Source organism: Rhododendron vialii, chromosome 11a (genome assembly GCF_030253575.1).
Source record: "Rhododendron vialii isolate Sample 1 chromosome 11a, ASM3025357v1".
Taxonomy (NCBI): domain Eukaryota; kingdom Viridiplantae; phylum Streptophyta; class Magnoliopsida; order Ericales; family Ericaceae; genus Rhododendron; species Rhododendron vialii.
In genome coordinates this window covers 33,319,540-33,334,248 of record NC_080567.1, presented here as the reverse complement: position 1 = coordinate 33,334,248, position 14,709 = coordinate 33,319,540, and the positions used below count along the sequence as shown (strand labels likewise).

Genomic DNA, 14,709 nt, shown 5'->3' with positions numbered 1-14,709 from the left:
AGTTAAGCTAAAATATTAAGTACTAGTACTTGAGATATGAATTTTTTTTTCCCAACCGTTTTCTGCCATGCCATGTATAATTGCAGAGTTGCACTTAATAAATGCCTTATTGTTCAGATAATTGCAGAGTTGCACTTAATTAGTAGTAGAACTTTAGGAGCTGACCTCAAGATTCAAAGTCCAAACACAAAAAAAACCACAGGGAGGATATTAATAATAGTCAATAAAGAGGTATGGAAACCTCAACTGGTAATGCCAAATAAGGATGATAAAGCAAATAAGTATTTGTACTTCCGTGAGGTCGTATGTTTGAATTCTATCGAGACCAAACATTTTGAACCTTGAGGCCAGTGGAGGGTTTGTCCCGTCGTTACTTCATAGCCTCAGAATTAACCGAGTTGTGCGCGCCTGAAAATTCGGTTATAAAAAAATAAAGAGGAATGTGAGAACATGCGGGGAGACAGTTTTAATACTTGTTATAGTTATGAAATGGAATCTAGTGTGCGAGATGATGGTGCCGCGAATGGATGCAGGATTCGAACTAACTTAACCGTGTGACGGTCACTCGGCCGTTGCATTTTTTCCAGTTGAGTCAATGATTCTTTTCCCCCTTTTAATGTCCACTCCCACCACCCAACTATATACAAAAATAACACGGCTTGTCTGCCGTTTCGGGGCTGGACTGCACCGCTGCAGCCTAGCTAGTCGGGTCCTCATTCCGGGTCAATTTCGACGATCGGATTCGTTCATGTTATAGAGCTTATTGACGTAATAGTCTCATGTAAATAAATCAAGCCAATCGAATATCGAATAATATCTGATGGGAGAACGTTTAGATTGTTGAAAAATATACTCCTATATATATGCTCTTCAAGTCGTGATCCAGTTAGCTAAACTTATATTTTGTTTCCATATCAACTTGCCCCCAATTGTTTTTATTCACGTGACTGTCGTACTCGTCGAGCCCTGCGATGCGAACAAATTAGATCACCGAAACTGACCCGAAATGAGGACGAAACTCGCCAGACTGTGCAGGTGCATTATGTGTGAAATGACAGACAAGCGGTGTCCTTAAAAACACTCTCTTGCATGCAGCTATATAGTATCTGAATGTGAACAAGAACAATGAACATGATTGGAGTGTAGATTATAATGCAGATATGCATGCCGTGTGGTATGGTGCGGAGGGGGTGGGGATTACTGTTTGAGCATGTGGGATAGCCCATTATAATAATTGTTTAAAACAATGGGGGCATCTTAATCCGAAGGGTTGGCCAAGTCGTCTTGGCTTGGTATTTGGTATTTGCTCCATCTTAAGATTTTGAGTTCGATTCTTCTTGCCAACAACTCTTGGGATCACCTCATTTTTTATGCGTAAGCGTGTGAAACGGCTGTGAAAAAAGCTATAAAAATTAATTCGAAAAACGTCTAAGCTGACTCGAGATACCCTGCATTAAAAAAAAAATTGGGGCATCTTTTCCGATTATAAATCTAACATGATAAGTCCTGACTTGCAAAAAGTTTGCAAATGCCTTTACAATTGTTTGGTTTAAAAAAATGTACTGTTTTTTTCCCCTGCAACGAGGCAGGGTAGTTAGATTTAATAATTGATCCCAGTACATTTTACGCGTTTTCACTTTTAGCTTTTTTTATTTTTTAGTACTTCTAAAGTCCATTCTAGTAGGGTATGGTTGGGGTTTTTTTTTTATAATAATCGAATGTCTGAGTCAACTTACTCATATTTTAATTAATTTCAAGATTTTAATTACAAATTAACAACGAACGAGCCTTCCAATGACCCCGAGGTATGATTGCGTTTATTGGGGGGCTATTTGAATTAATGGAACCAAACTAAATTGACTGGAGCTATGGACTACTAGGGCTGTAAATGAACTAAGTCATTCGCGAACTGTTCGAGGCTCGGTTCGGTAAGAGCTCGTTCGAGTTCGATTCGTCTGCTAAACGAACTGAACCTGAATCTCAATTCTAGGTTCGTTTCGTAAATGAACAGAACCTGAGCCTAACGGTATTCGGCTCGGTTAGGTTCGCGAACCTATACTTAAATTTAATTAATAATTCAATAGGGGTCTATTTGTAAATGTCAAAAATTTTAAGGTTGTATATATAATTCAATACTTATTTTTCTCCCAAATTCTATACGATCAATGAGAGAGTTTGGGTTCGCTTGAGTTTAATGAGTTGAGCTGAATCAAACGTGAGTCTTGACGAGCTCAATTCGAGCTTAGATTTGGCTTGGCTTGATTCATTTGAGTTTAACGAGCCAAACTCGAGCCAAGATGTTCAAGTTCGAATCGAACCCGAGCCGAATCCGAGCCGAACTCAAGCCAGACTAGTATCTTAACGAACCCAACCGAGTTGAACTCGAGCCTTGAAAAATTTTAACGAGCCGAACTCGAGCCGAGTTGTTCAAGTTCGAATCGAACTCGAGCCGAACCCGAGCCGAACTCATACCTTAACAAACCCGAGCCGAACTTAACAGGGTTCGGCTCGATTCGGTTCGTTTACAGCCCTATGGATTACCATAAGTTTGGCGTTAACGTTACAGCATGTTGATTGAATTTATGGACTTCAAACTTTTAGAATTTTGTAATTGGATCACATGATTTGACCGATCAAGACAGTTTATTGTTGCAGGGGTGACATGGTCTGAGGTGGTGTTACACTTTTCGTTCTTAAAAAATAAGTATTTATTTTTAAATCTCAAGCTTAAAAATAAATGTATTTACAAAAATAACTTTTAATTTTTTTTTTACATCATTCAAAAGATCTCGTCGAGATCTATCGAATAAGATACATATTGTAAATCTTTTGAGTTTAATAAGCTCATTATTTTTAAATTTAAACATAAATTCTTAAAAAATGCAAGTAGTTACTGTATTTTGGAAACCAAAACTGGCCCGAGAACCTCCCGTGCTAAACAACTGGGATTATATCTGTGGGCTGGTCGTAGGCCGACGAGACCTAAACAGTCCAACCGGAATCCCCCCGAAGGACCCAACTGGTGCGAACGCATACCTTCCTTAATTTTTACTCCTGTTTGATCACTCACTTCAATGTTTTTTTTTGGGTAACTGTAGTCAAATTGTTGTCTGTTTGTTTTTGGCTGATCGAGCAGTCAACTAGTACTTGTTAATTTTGCTGTACTGTTGCTACTGACAGACCTTGAAGAATGGTATCGCAGTATGTTTTGCAAGGAAGAGATCTAGTTGTCTTCTTCCAATTCCAGGTAATAGCCAGTTTAGAAAAATGCCACTTCCTGGGCTGTTTTTTTGCCCTTTCTTTACACTTCCCTATGAAATCTAAGGTTGTTTTTATGCCTTTCAACCCCAAATTTAACTTTTAGTCCTCACTATAAAAACTACAAAAAAATTAATCAGATTACAGCATGCCAGTGCTTGACGACACTCGTTGGAACTTGGAAGGTGTGGCTGTAACAGAGCTGTCAAATTCTCCAATTGCCAAACAATTCCTCATTCGCACTTGGGTTCAAAAGAATTACTCCTACTGTCTCCATTTTTTAGTCTCTCGTTCTATTCTAACTGAATGGTAAGTTGATTTATATTTTTCAATTGGTAACACTTTTTTAAAGTAATATGAATCTCGTTTGATAGCTCTCGATCAGTACTATTAAACAAAGTTTTCAAAATTACCTAAAACCTCATAGATTACAAGATATAATCAATTGAAAAGTGCTACGGACTCTCAACGACGGAAAAATTTCTCGGCACATAAACGCGAGGGCTTTCGGGATGGAGAGGATCGGACCCGTAAGGAATGGAAATAACGTTTGGATAATCAAATGTGCAACTGTGTCATTTGACTTTTTCCCCCTATTCGATAGGCTCATCAAGTTTTTTTTCCTTTGTGAGTGGTTATCATTCATCATTTTTTAATGTGACACTCACTTGAAAACAATGATTAGGAGACAAGAGGGAATGAAACATTTCCCCCTTGATGAGAGAGAGAGAGAGAGAGTGGGCTTACCGGTGTTGAAATTTGAGTGGACATGGGCGGTCCAATTTTCCAAAACCTTCGCGCTTCAGAGGGAAAAATTCAAGAAACAGAGACAAAAAAATACACAAAGAAAAGTACCAAAAATTAAGTAGCTCCGATGTTGGAATCCATCCATTCGCTTGTGGAGATGAGTGGACAAATCATCATCTACATCAGCCTAGAGTCTATCCATCCATACTCATCGGTGCATGGTGGTGCCATGTTGGGAAAAACAAAATGTAATCGGCAAATTCAGAGAACAAATTCCGTTACATGAGTAATCAAAATTGAAATGACAGATTACGAAATGGGCAAAAACGAAAAATCTGTCATTGTGAATAATAAAATTCGAGTGCCAAAAATCCGGATCTCCCGATCTCCCCATCATTATTGGACTATGTTGCTTCAAATTTGGTAAATGTCCCTTAAGCCATGGATGACCAACTTAGCGACCATGATAACAATGCGTAGTTATGTCATCGACGTAGACTCAAAAATGGATGTCCATTTCACAATTCCGTAGTCTCAAGGTTAGTCCGATTTGTTAGTATGATTTTCCTCTCCATACAATTGATCAGAATCCAATTATTGCTATCAGGCTTTGAGAAAGTAAGTAATTCATTGTGAATTTTCTGTAGGGAAAAAAATTCACTTGCAGCTGGGTGAATAGGATTGATTGCAAATTTTTAGAAATATCTCTCTCCAATGATCCAAGATAAATTCCACTTGGCAGTATTTTCTCCCTACTGTCCAATAACCCAACAATCCCAATCCCAGTCAACAAAAACTTCACTTTCTATCTCTCCTGTTTCAAACCTTCTCAATTAAGCTCCTCCATGTGGGTCCACTCAACCACCTCAATTCCAGCAAACTCCACCACTTGCTATCTCCCCCAATCCCACGAGTAAGCCACAAAGGCACAAATTACTCGAGACGAATATTATCGTTCATTTTTGTTGAGTAATAGAAAGACAAAAACAACCTCATGAAGTCCGATAATAATATTTTATTTACAAAAAATACCACAAGACAGTAGCGCGTGGCGCTCCGAAGTTTTATTTGCGCAGAATACCACGAAACAGCGGCACCTGACACTCCGAAATCCGGAAGGGCATCGATAATTGGCCCAATAGCACACTTCCTTAAATATACTATAACAAAACCCCTCAACCGCATTCAGATAAAACGTTCTCCTCGTTCTCTCTCTCTCTCATGGAGTAACAGTCATCTTCCAATAAAAGCCGAGAATCTCTCTTCGTCCGTCCACCGCTAGTTTGCGCCAGATGGATAACTACAATTATCCTGTCTCCTACCCGGAATCCGGCAACTCTTCGCCCCGATCGCGCGAAATCGACTTCGACCACACCACGCCGTGGGAGGACCAGACGACATCGCCGAACAACTACAAAGTCAAGTTCATGTGCAGTTACGGCGGCAAAATCAACCCCAGGCCACACGACAACCAGCTCTCCTACAACGGCGGCGAGACCAAGATCCTCGCCGTCGATCGCAACATCAAATTCTCCGCCCTGATCTCCAAGCTGTTGGCACTGTGCGACGCCGTTGATGTCAGTTTCAAGTACCAGTTACCCGGCGAAGATCTCGACGCGTTGATTTCGGTCACGAACGACGAGGATTTAGAGCACATGATGCACGAGTACGACCGGTTGTGCAAGGCGAGCTCGAAACCGGCGAGGTTGAGGTTGTTTCTGTTTCCGGTGTCGGCGGCCGAGGAGGGGAGTATCGGTTCTAGTGAAGGGAAGAGTGATAGGGATAGGTTTATGGAGGCTTTGAATTCCGGTCCCATACAGTCGAATCCGCATGTTCCGACGGCGGCTGTGCAGGCTGCAGCACCGCCGCCTCCGTCGAACAATGTGGACTTCTTGTTCGGTTTGGAAAAACGAATTCCTGTGTCTCCACCGCTCCAGCAACCAGCAGTTGTAGCGACGAAGGTACAGGATCCGGAGATTCTGGCTCCGGAGGATCGGGTAATCGGGCCGGATAACCCGATCCTGCAGACCCAGATCCAGGAAATGCAGAGGTTGCAAATTTCTAGTGCTCAAGAGCAAGCTGTGTATAGGAGGAGAAGCGAAGAGAGTTTAGTCGAAGCTTTTGCCGGTGACTACTACGCGCCAAAGGTTCCGCCACCGGCTGTAGCGGGTAATATACCGGTTAGTGCTCCGACGTCATATTGGCCGGAGAAGCAACAGGCGGGAGGATTTTACCAGGCGACGGCGCCGTTTCCTGAACAGCAACAACCACCACCACAACAACAGGTGTACATGATTCCAACTCCGACTGGCATGTACCACGCGCCGATGGGGAGACCGTTGACCGGCCCAGCCGGTCAGGGCTACTACGCGGTTCAGAGGATGCCGACGGAGGTTTACCGGGAGCACCAGTCACCGGTGTACAACGTTGTGCCACCCTCTCAAGCGGTGGCGCAGCCTTCTCTGCCGCCGCAAGCTCCGTCGAAGGTGGCCGGGTTTACGACGGCGGCGGGTGGGGTTGGGGTGGTGGATGCGGGGTATAATACGCAGGTGGCGTACGATGGTGCGACGGGGAGGCAGGTAGCGTACGATGGCACGACGGGGAGGCAGGTGGCGTACGATGGCGCGACGGGGAGGCAGGTAGCGTACGATGGCACGACGGGGAGGCAGGTGGCGTACGATGGCGCTACGGGGAGGCAGGTGGCGTACGATGGCGCGACGGGGAGGCAGGTGTACTATGCTGCGCAGGGAGGCGTGATGCCGCCGCAGGCGTATCAGGCAATGGCGGCGGTTAACGGCGATATGAGAGCAGCTGGGGGTTTGAATCAGGAGGGTAAGGTCGTCGTGAAGACTTCACAACATGCTGCCGTGTGAAATTAAACATCGTTTTGTTTAATACTCCTAATTAAAGAGATATATTAGCTTTATTAATTAATACTTGTGGAATTGTGGAATAAAGCTTTTGCATATGCTTTGGTCTTTAACGATTATTGCTCTGCATAAGCTAGTTTTGTAAAATTATGTGGTTGTGAAAAATGATGAGTTTATTATCGTTGGTCTGATCAGTCTCTCATTCGAATTATGGAAAAATGACCGCCCGTGGCGTATTTTGATAATTAATATCTGTCAATAACATTTTCAACATATTTTTAACGGGTATTAATTATCAAAACACGTCATTGACCATCATTTTCCCTTGAATTTATTAATCCGTTCAGCTCAAAGCGTGTCATATAATTCCTATGAGATTCGAGTGTGTTGGCCATATGCTTTTACAGCAAACAACGAAAATATAATTGCTCTAATCTCGTAAAGTTCCGATTTTGATGTGTTACAAGTCAATTACAACACATAATAATTACAGGCGCTAAAATAATTCAGCAAGTCACTCGCAAGTAGAGGGTGCCAGATAAAATTGGATACTAATCAAACAAATAGGTCATTCGTGTGGAGAGGAAATTTTTATTCCAACTTCAAGGTTTGTACCACACATATAATGCTAAATATCTTTGTTCGGTTTTGATTTTGAGGAAAATTTATAAGAATAACAAGTGGAGAGAGATAAAAAAAATTTATTCAAAATTGTGCCCAAAAATTTTGAGACCCCGAAACAATCAGGAACGATATGATAGAATAGCTTTGGGAAATCAGTTGCTTGCGTAAAAGAGTGTATTAATAATTGCTGAAATAAGGTTAACAAATTGAAGGCTATCACATCCCCACTTACTTATTTTAGGGTCTTTCACGGTACGAAGTCGACACGTCCCCCCTATCTGACGGAATATTAACATTTGATTAGCCTATCTGACGGAGTAATAACATTTGATTAGAGTTGCTACGAACAAGAAGAAACCACAAACTGTGATAGCAATGTTTCACTAATATAGTGGTAGCTAGCTAGCGGATTATAAATTATTTAGCTTTAAGTCAGATCAGTTTAGATATTTGGCATTCTCCCGTCCTGACTGTGTTTGACGATCGTGGATGTTTTGTTAGACGTTGCAATCATGGAAGAAGAGAGAGAGAGAGAGAGAGACAGAGAGAGAGAGAGGATTAAATACAATATTGACCAAGAAGACTTGCAAACAAATACAAAAATGACTGCCCCACAAATCTTCAGCATCCATTGTTTCTAAAAATGACTGCCCCACAAATCTTCAGCATCCATTGTTTGCAAAAACGACTGCCCCACAAATCTTCAGCATCCATTTTGTATCATCTTTCGTGTTATTAAATTATGTGTAAATTTTTCATTTATGGTGTTTTCTTGTACTGTACTATTTTTATGTGCGAAATTTCCATTTCTAGCGTACTACTATATCAATACAGAAATAACAAACTACTGCAAAAGATGAGCACAGAAAAGGGTTACTCAATCGGGTCCGATTTCTTTTGTCCTGAAAACTCTTATGTCTCTCTGCCGAAAGACTTTCGACCGTTGAATTGTGTGATTTTTTTAAATCTTCTAAATTCAACGGCCGAAAAATCTTTCGTTACACAAAAACACTAGAATTTTTGGCACAAGAGATCTTGCATGGGTTGGGTTGATGATGGCAGCCGGAAGGCGCAATAATATTATCTCGTGTACAGGTGTGCGATTTTCCTGGGGAACAAAACCCCATCACTGACCCCACCACCCTGCATTTTTCTTCCATGGTTAGCAGCCTCTTCAATTTCACGAGGGACCACACATGGGAAAATTTCACGAGGGTTCACGCATGGGAAAATTTTTCAGTGCCGGGTGGGTACCACGTGGTGCCCACTCTGAGCATTTAAACCGTCCATTGCGTTTTTGGATGACTCGGATTTGGAAAGAGACAGTGTTGGGATGGGAGAAGAGAAAATATTTCAATCTGAATCTTTCAAAAGTGTATTGAACGATCTGAATGTGCCAAGTAAATACCATGTGAGATATGGATCCACCCAACACCAAAAAATTTCACGTCACACATGACATAAGCGTCGAAGGATATGTTTGTTTCAGACAGTCTCTATCCTCTTTTAGTATTTTCGATCTTATGACTCATGTTTTGTTTTAGTCCGATTCATTTGAATCATTTTATTAAAAATTTCTCGCTGAATTTAAATATTTTAGACCTAATTTGATTTATTGAACACGTTACGATTCGTATGTATTGCGTTATCCAATCCTCCCCTCCCATCTAATTGAAACATCTAGTAAGTTATGACGGAATCTAAGATGGCGTGGCACTAAGTTAAGTTTATTTGTTGTTAATATGACTTACATATTACTAACATTATTCCGAATTCATATATCCTCTCTTTTTCCTTGTCTATGTTTGTTACATAAAAATATTACAAATAATTTCTCTTCCTTTTTTTTTAATAACTTAGGTGTCCGGATGAGCTTTATCGCAGCTCGACTAATTATGGGAGACCAAATCTCATTGTCCACTTACGGGGGTCCCAATTAAAGTCAGAGCAAAACTCTGTATGAACTTGCTCCAGAGGAGTTGATAGCACCTAAAAGCAGCTCCAATGGGAGATGTCAAACATGACATGGACTGTGCAATGGTTACTTTTGGTATCAACTCACCTTCCAACCTATCTGTCTTCACTCATGTCAAAGTTGATGTGGGTTTGGCATGAACCTCCTGTATGCCAATTTTGACAGCTACCCTCTCCCATGCCAAATTTCAAAAAGTAACCGTTGATAGTAAAAAAACTATTGTTAGAAAGTTTAAAACCTCTCCGTACTACTTGTTTGAGTTTTTTTTTTATAAATAAATAGAATTTAGCATAAGGTTTGGAGATGAGGTTTTAATGCCAAAGTGCCACATAAACCTTCAAAAAAAAAAATTTTGACATCTCCAATTTGAAGTCAAATGTTGGAGCAAACCTAAACTTTTAGGAAGGAGCAAACTCTTAAGTCTCAAACCTTGACCACTAGCCAAGCCTTTGGGGTTTATATTAGTAATATAAATTCTTGTTTTTGATTTGAAAACTTTTAAGCAGGATTCAAAACACATAATATGACGTAGTTTGTTACTGTTAATTGGAAAAAAAAGATCTTCACTAGTCCATGTCCCCATATCTTATAGTAGATAGAGAGAATCAAAATCCAAAAGGAAATTGATATTCACGCTCCCTTTTTTGATGCAGACGCTTCACTTTGTTCATGAAGTTATTAGAAGTTGTAACTTCACATTGAAAGTGAAGCGCCTGCATCAAAAAAGGGAGCATGCGCGAATATCAATTCCCTATCCGAAATAGCTATAACCCACATATATGCATTCCGTGCAGTAGTTCACTGTATAGATAGTAATGCACTCTACTTCGAATAATGCACGTTAGAAATGAGAATTGACAAGAAACTTGTTTTAATTGATTTGTTATTCATGGATATTAAAACATAACCCTGACATGCTTTTATATAGGCTACAAGACTTGACGCCATACCCTAAATCAACTAAGAAACATGTATAACAAAGAAACCGAGACTAACTAGGAAGTGTGAATAATAGAGAACCTCAAGACATGGTAACATAATATTTTCAAATATTATGTTAACAATGCATAGCAATTGACATGGCTGGTTGAAGGTGATTTGAGACCTAAAGCGACACTTTAAGACGGACTTAGGGGAATTGAATCCTCTCCGGTAACTCTCTCGGACAATTGTTGGATATTGTTTTACAAGTGCGGATCTTGCAAAAGTATTTTTCCAAAAAGATATCCCAATGCATTGCGAGAAAGTATTGAACTGTTCAGGATAGTTACTGCAGAGGAGCCCAGTCTTTTCCATTAAATACTATATGAAAATACCATATTCTTTACTAATTGTCAATTTTTTTTGGTTCAGCAATTATTAGTAGATCTTTAGCACTCAAATTTCACCGGCAAATCATTGTAGTTGATTAATTCATACTCCCGTTTCGTTACATTTTTCATTTTAAGGACTCAATTTTACCTTTAAAAATTAGGGGTGTGTAGAGTCCCACATCAAGAAAACAAGTAAAATAAATATGGTTTATAAGAATTTCCGAACAACTATTTTATAACCTGAGGATAATTTTTTTGAGTCACGTGTGGTTAGGTTAAGAATTGACAGGCCAGCTCGCGCGTGTCGTTAGAGGGTGCCTTTTAGCATAATGAATGCAACAATTCTAATATGGGATTAAGCTATTCTCCTGAGGATTGACTTGCTTTACGCTTGAGCCAATCTTAGCAATTGGCTAATCACTAAAAAGCAAATATTAATTGTACTTTTTATACACCATCTTGATGAAATCTTTATCTAAATGCTCTTTACACACTTGGTCAAAAGGAATTTAGAATATTTTTGTTGATTACAGAACCAATAAATACAAAATATATGAGCAATGCAAATCCATTTATGTTGTTTCTTTCCATTGACAAATTCAACATCCAAAGATATTTTGATGTGAGAGATCAAAATTAATTGGTTGGAATAAATTTATATGAGCAACGTATTTTCGTGCTTGGAACACGATAATCCTCAAGAGCTTGGATTCAAGTGTCAGAAGTAAGCACACCGGGAAGAAACTCTATATTTTAGTCAATTTAAGTACCGTGCTAAGGGGCTCCCACATCGGGAGTTTGGGTATTGTGTGTATGTGTTTAAAGGGTCCATCATGTCTCTCCCTAGTCAGCAATTGCCTAGGTGAGTTGGTATGTGGAATTGCCCTTTTGCCCTCCTTCAAAGTACCGTGCTAAGGAAAACATATTCCTTTTGGCACACAAAATGGGCATGCCAGTAGGCTACTTGCCTTCACTACATACCCTATAGAGATTCTTCGCAATCAGCTCCACTCAGCTATCTTCATGGAATCTCATTACCTATGTCGAGGCGAAACTTAGGTTCCACAGTGTACTACGAGCACAAAAGAATAGACTTTTTAGGCTCCGTTCCAGAAATTTTCTTAAAAAATAAACAGTTTATTTCACATTTTCAAAATAAAAAATAGTATAAATGAAAAATAAAATTTCAAATTTTTTTGCATTGTATAAAAGATCTAGATGAGATTTTTCAAATTAGATCTATATTACATATTTTTATATTTCAATAAATCCATAATTTTTGAGCTTGAAATTGTCTTTTAAAAAATAAAGACTTTTTTTTGCATTGCGGAACGGGCTCATAAATCCAAGCATTGAACAAGAAAATTCAAGTACTAAGTACTAACCCATAGAACAAGGGAAACACCTGTGGTCACTCAAAATCTATCCCTATCTTCACGGAATCTCGTTACCTATGTGGAGGCGAAACTTAGGTTCCATCGTGTACTACGAGCACAAAAGAATAGACTTTTTAGTCCCATCATCATTAAATAACTAAAGAGACTAATCCAAGTATTGAGCAAGAAAATTCAAGTTCTAACCCATAGAACAAACACTCTCTGGCCACTCAAAATCTATCCACCAGTGTCCGAATTATTCTCGTCTACGGCTTGTATTTCTTGGGAAACCAAATGGATCAAATGGATAGATGGGCCTATTTGATGAGGCCCATATCTGGGAATGTAGTGGATCCGTGTAAATGATGGGCTAGGCAGACGGGCCAATTGTATGATGTTATTCTGCTTCGGAAAGATACATGTATTTTTCGCGAGATAAATCTATTTCTAAATTCGATATTCAATTATCATGAATTTTTACGTGGCTAATTTTTTCGACGAGGTCTAAAGTATCAACAGTCTCGATCGTCAAGACAGATCCAGGGAGGGCCCGAAATTGACACGGAGTCCAGGAGAGGATCCTGTTACAAGAGACAAGTAGTAGTAATTGAATTGCATAGTAGTATTATAGTACTCCAGTATCTAGAAAAATGGTAAATACACACATTATTCGAAGAACTCTCGTGAAAAATCTCAAACACTCTGTAAAAGGCTGATCCAAACAAGACCTTTACAGATGTGCAACTCCAAAAAGTAAAAGCCTTTACACCTGTGAGGGGAAGAAACAACTTTCTCCAGGTAAGCACGCTAGAGATTGTTTCCCACTGGGTTTTTGAGGAGAAGTTTTTCAGTGCCTGGTAGGCACGGGTCACGTTGTGCTGAGCACGATTTCGACCGTTCAAACGTGTTTTGGACAGCTCAAATTTGTTTGGATAATTTTTTAGTGTAAAATTACTAAAATATCTATTCAAGCCCAAACAGATTTGGAACGTCCAAAATACGTTGAACGATTGAGATGCGTGCTCGGCACCACGTGGCCTGTGCTACCGGCACTGAAAAATTTCTCGTTTTTGAGGCAGTGTGGGGTCCTTTTGTTCATTTGCATATTGGAGTATTTGACACAAGAATTCTTGAAAACATACACCTTTTAATTCATTGCTGGAGTCGACAAACGGCATAAGGAGTGGATGTATTGGAGTCAGGAGTTCGACTCCTTTTCGATGTGCTAATGTAACTAGTCTAACAATACTGACAAACGGCTCAAAATATAAGTACAAATAAATTGTAAATTTCTTAAAGGATATTGGATGAGAAAAAGGTGGAGAGGAACGTGCAAATACCCATGTTTTTTGTCTGTTCTTCCACGGTGTTTTATAATTGGATGGCTACACTAACTTATGCACGCCTTTACAGTGATTTTCAAGAGAAGTGCTAGGGACAAAGAAAATATGCAAAGAAATGACCCTTAAAGTGTATATGAACCGTTCAGATTCACTATGCAATGAATCTGAGCCGTTCAAATACACTTTAAGAGTTTTTTCTTTGCACTTAGCATTTCTTGTGATTTCAAAGTCTTAAAAGTTAACGTTGACAAATTTCCTGTGACTTTAAAGAAGTTCCCCCCTTGCAATAAGCTTCTTACTGTACTCTCATTCGACGAACCCCTTGAGCTTGTATTCCCTCTTAATTATATGCCATAATTAACAAACAGGGCTTTAAGTTTTAATGACGATAATTTAAAGCCAAAGGTGACAATGAAGAACTCTCTCTTGGCTAAACCGCCACAGTTAATGCAAATGTCAGATTTTCACGCAGCCTGTGGGAATCAGGATTAGTCTTAATCACTTTTTTAATCAAGGTTGTAAGATTCATTTATACACTAATAATAATTAATGGGCGCTTGCAGAATAGCCAATTGGTGTCGTTTACGCGGCATCTTAATGCTAATAAGTTAGCATGTTGATGCTACGAGTCACTCTTTATCTTCTAATAACAATTCACCAAAAACAGCGCATAAATATTTGACTCGAAAAAAAATTTTTGACACGCAATTTATAAAAAGATCGTCAAAAAAGACATTTCGCAACGTGTTACCCGATCGGATAGTGTTGATACTAGTAATTATTTAGTCGGCAGCCTTAAAAGTGTAAAAATTCCGAAGGTTAGAAGAAGAAAATTTCAAATTATACTCCTCATAGTCAATTTATATATATAACCTGGAGTTCAATCTAGTGGAGTAACTCTCTGGAACCTTCAGAGAGAGAGAGAGAGAGGAGGATAATAGTTGTCCCATAAAGAATTCAGAGTTTAGCAAAGCAGACTTGAGAAAACTAATAAGTGATGATTCTTCGTGAGGTCAGATGTTCAAATTCCATGAAAACCGAATATTTTAAATTTTATGACTACTGGAGGATTTGCTCGATCGTTAATTTCAGTGCCTTAATTGAAATGCACGAAAATTGGCCCGAACTTCCAGTTATAGATGTCCCAGAAGGAAACGTTGAAAAGAATACGTATCTCACTAGAACTTCCTTTCGAAATCTCTC

General features: G+C 39.4%; 1 protein-coding gene across 5 annotated transcripts; it reads left to right on the top strand.

Moving 5' to 3' along the window:
• The first annotated feature begins 5,165 nt into the window (after positions 1 to 5,165).
• LOC131307234 (protein transport protein SEC31) lies at positions 5,166 to 7,064 on the top strand. 5 transcript variants are annotated; one of them, XM_058333643.1, is made up of 3 exons: positions 5,166 to 6,584; positions 6,615 to 6,644; positions 6,705 to 7,064. In XM_058333643.1, exons 1-3 carry the CDS (start codon positions 5,298 to 5,300, stop codon positions 6,876 to 6,878), a joined length of 1,491 nt encoding a protein of 496 aa, XP_058189626.1. In that variant the 5' UTR covers positions 5,166 to 5,297; the 3' UTR covers positions 6,879 to 7,064. The 5 variants fall into 5 exon arrangements, with proteins under 5 accessions (XP_058189626.1, XP_058189624.1, XP_058189627.1 ...); XM_058333641.1 differs by having other exon boundaries at positions 6,615 to 7,064; XM_058333644.1 differs by having other exon boundaries at positions 5,166 to 6,644; positions 6,735 to 7,064.
• The last annotated feature ends 7,645 nt before the right edge of the window (positions 7,065 to 14,709 follow it).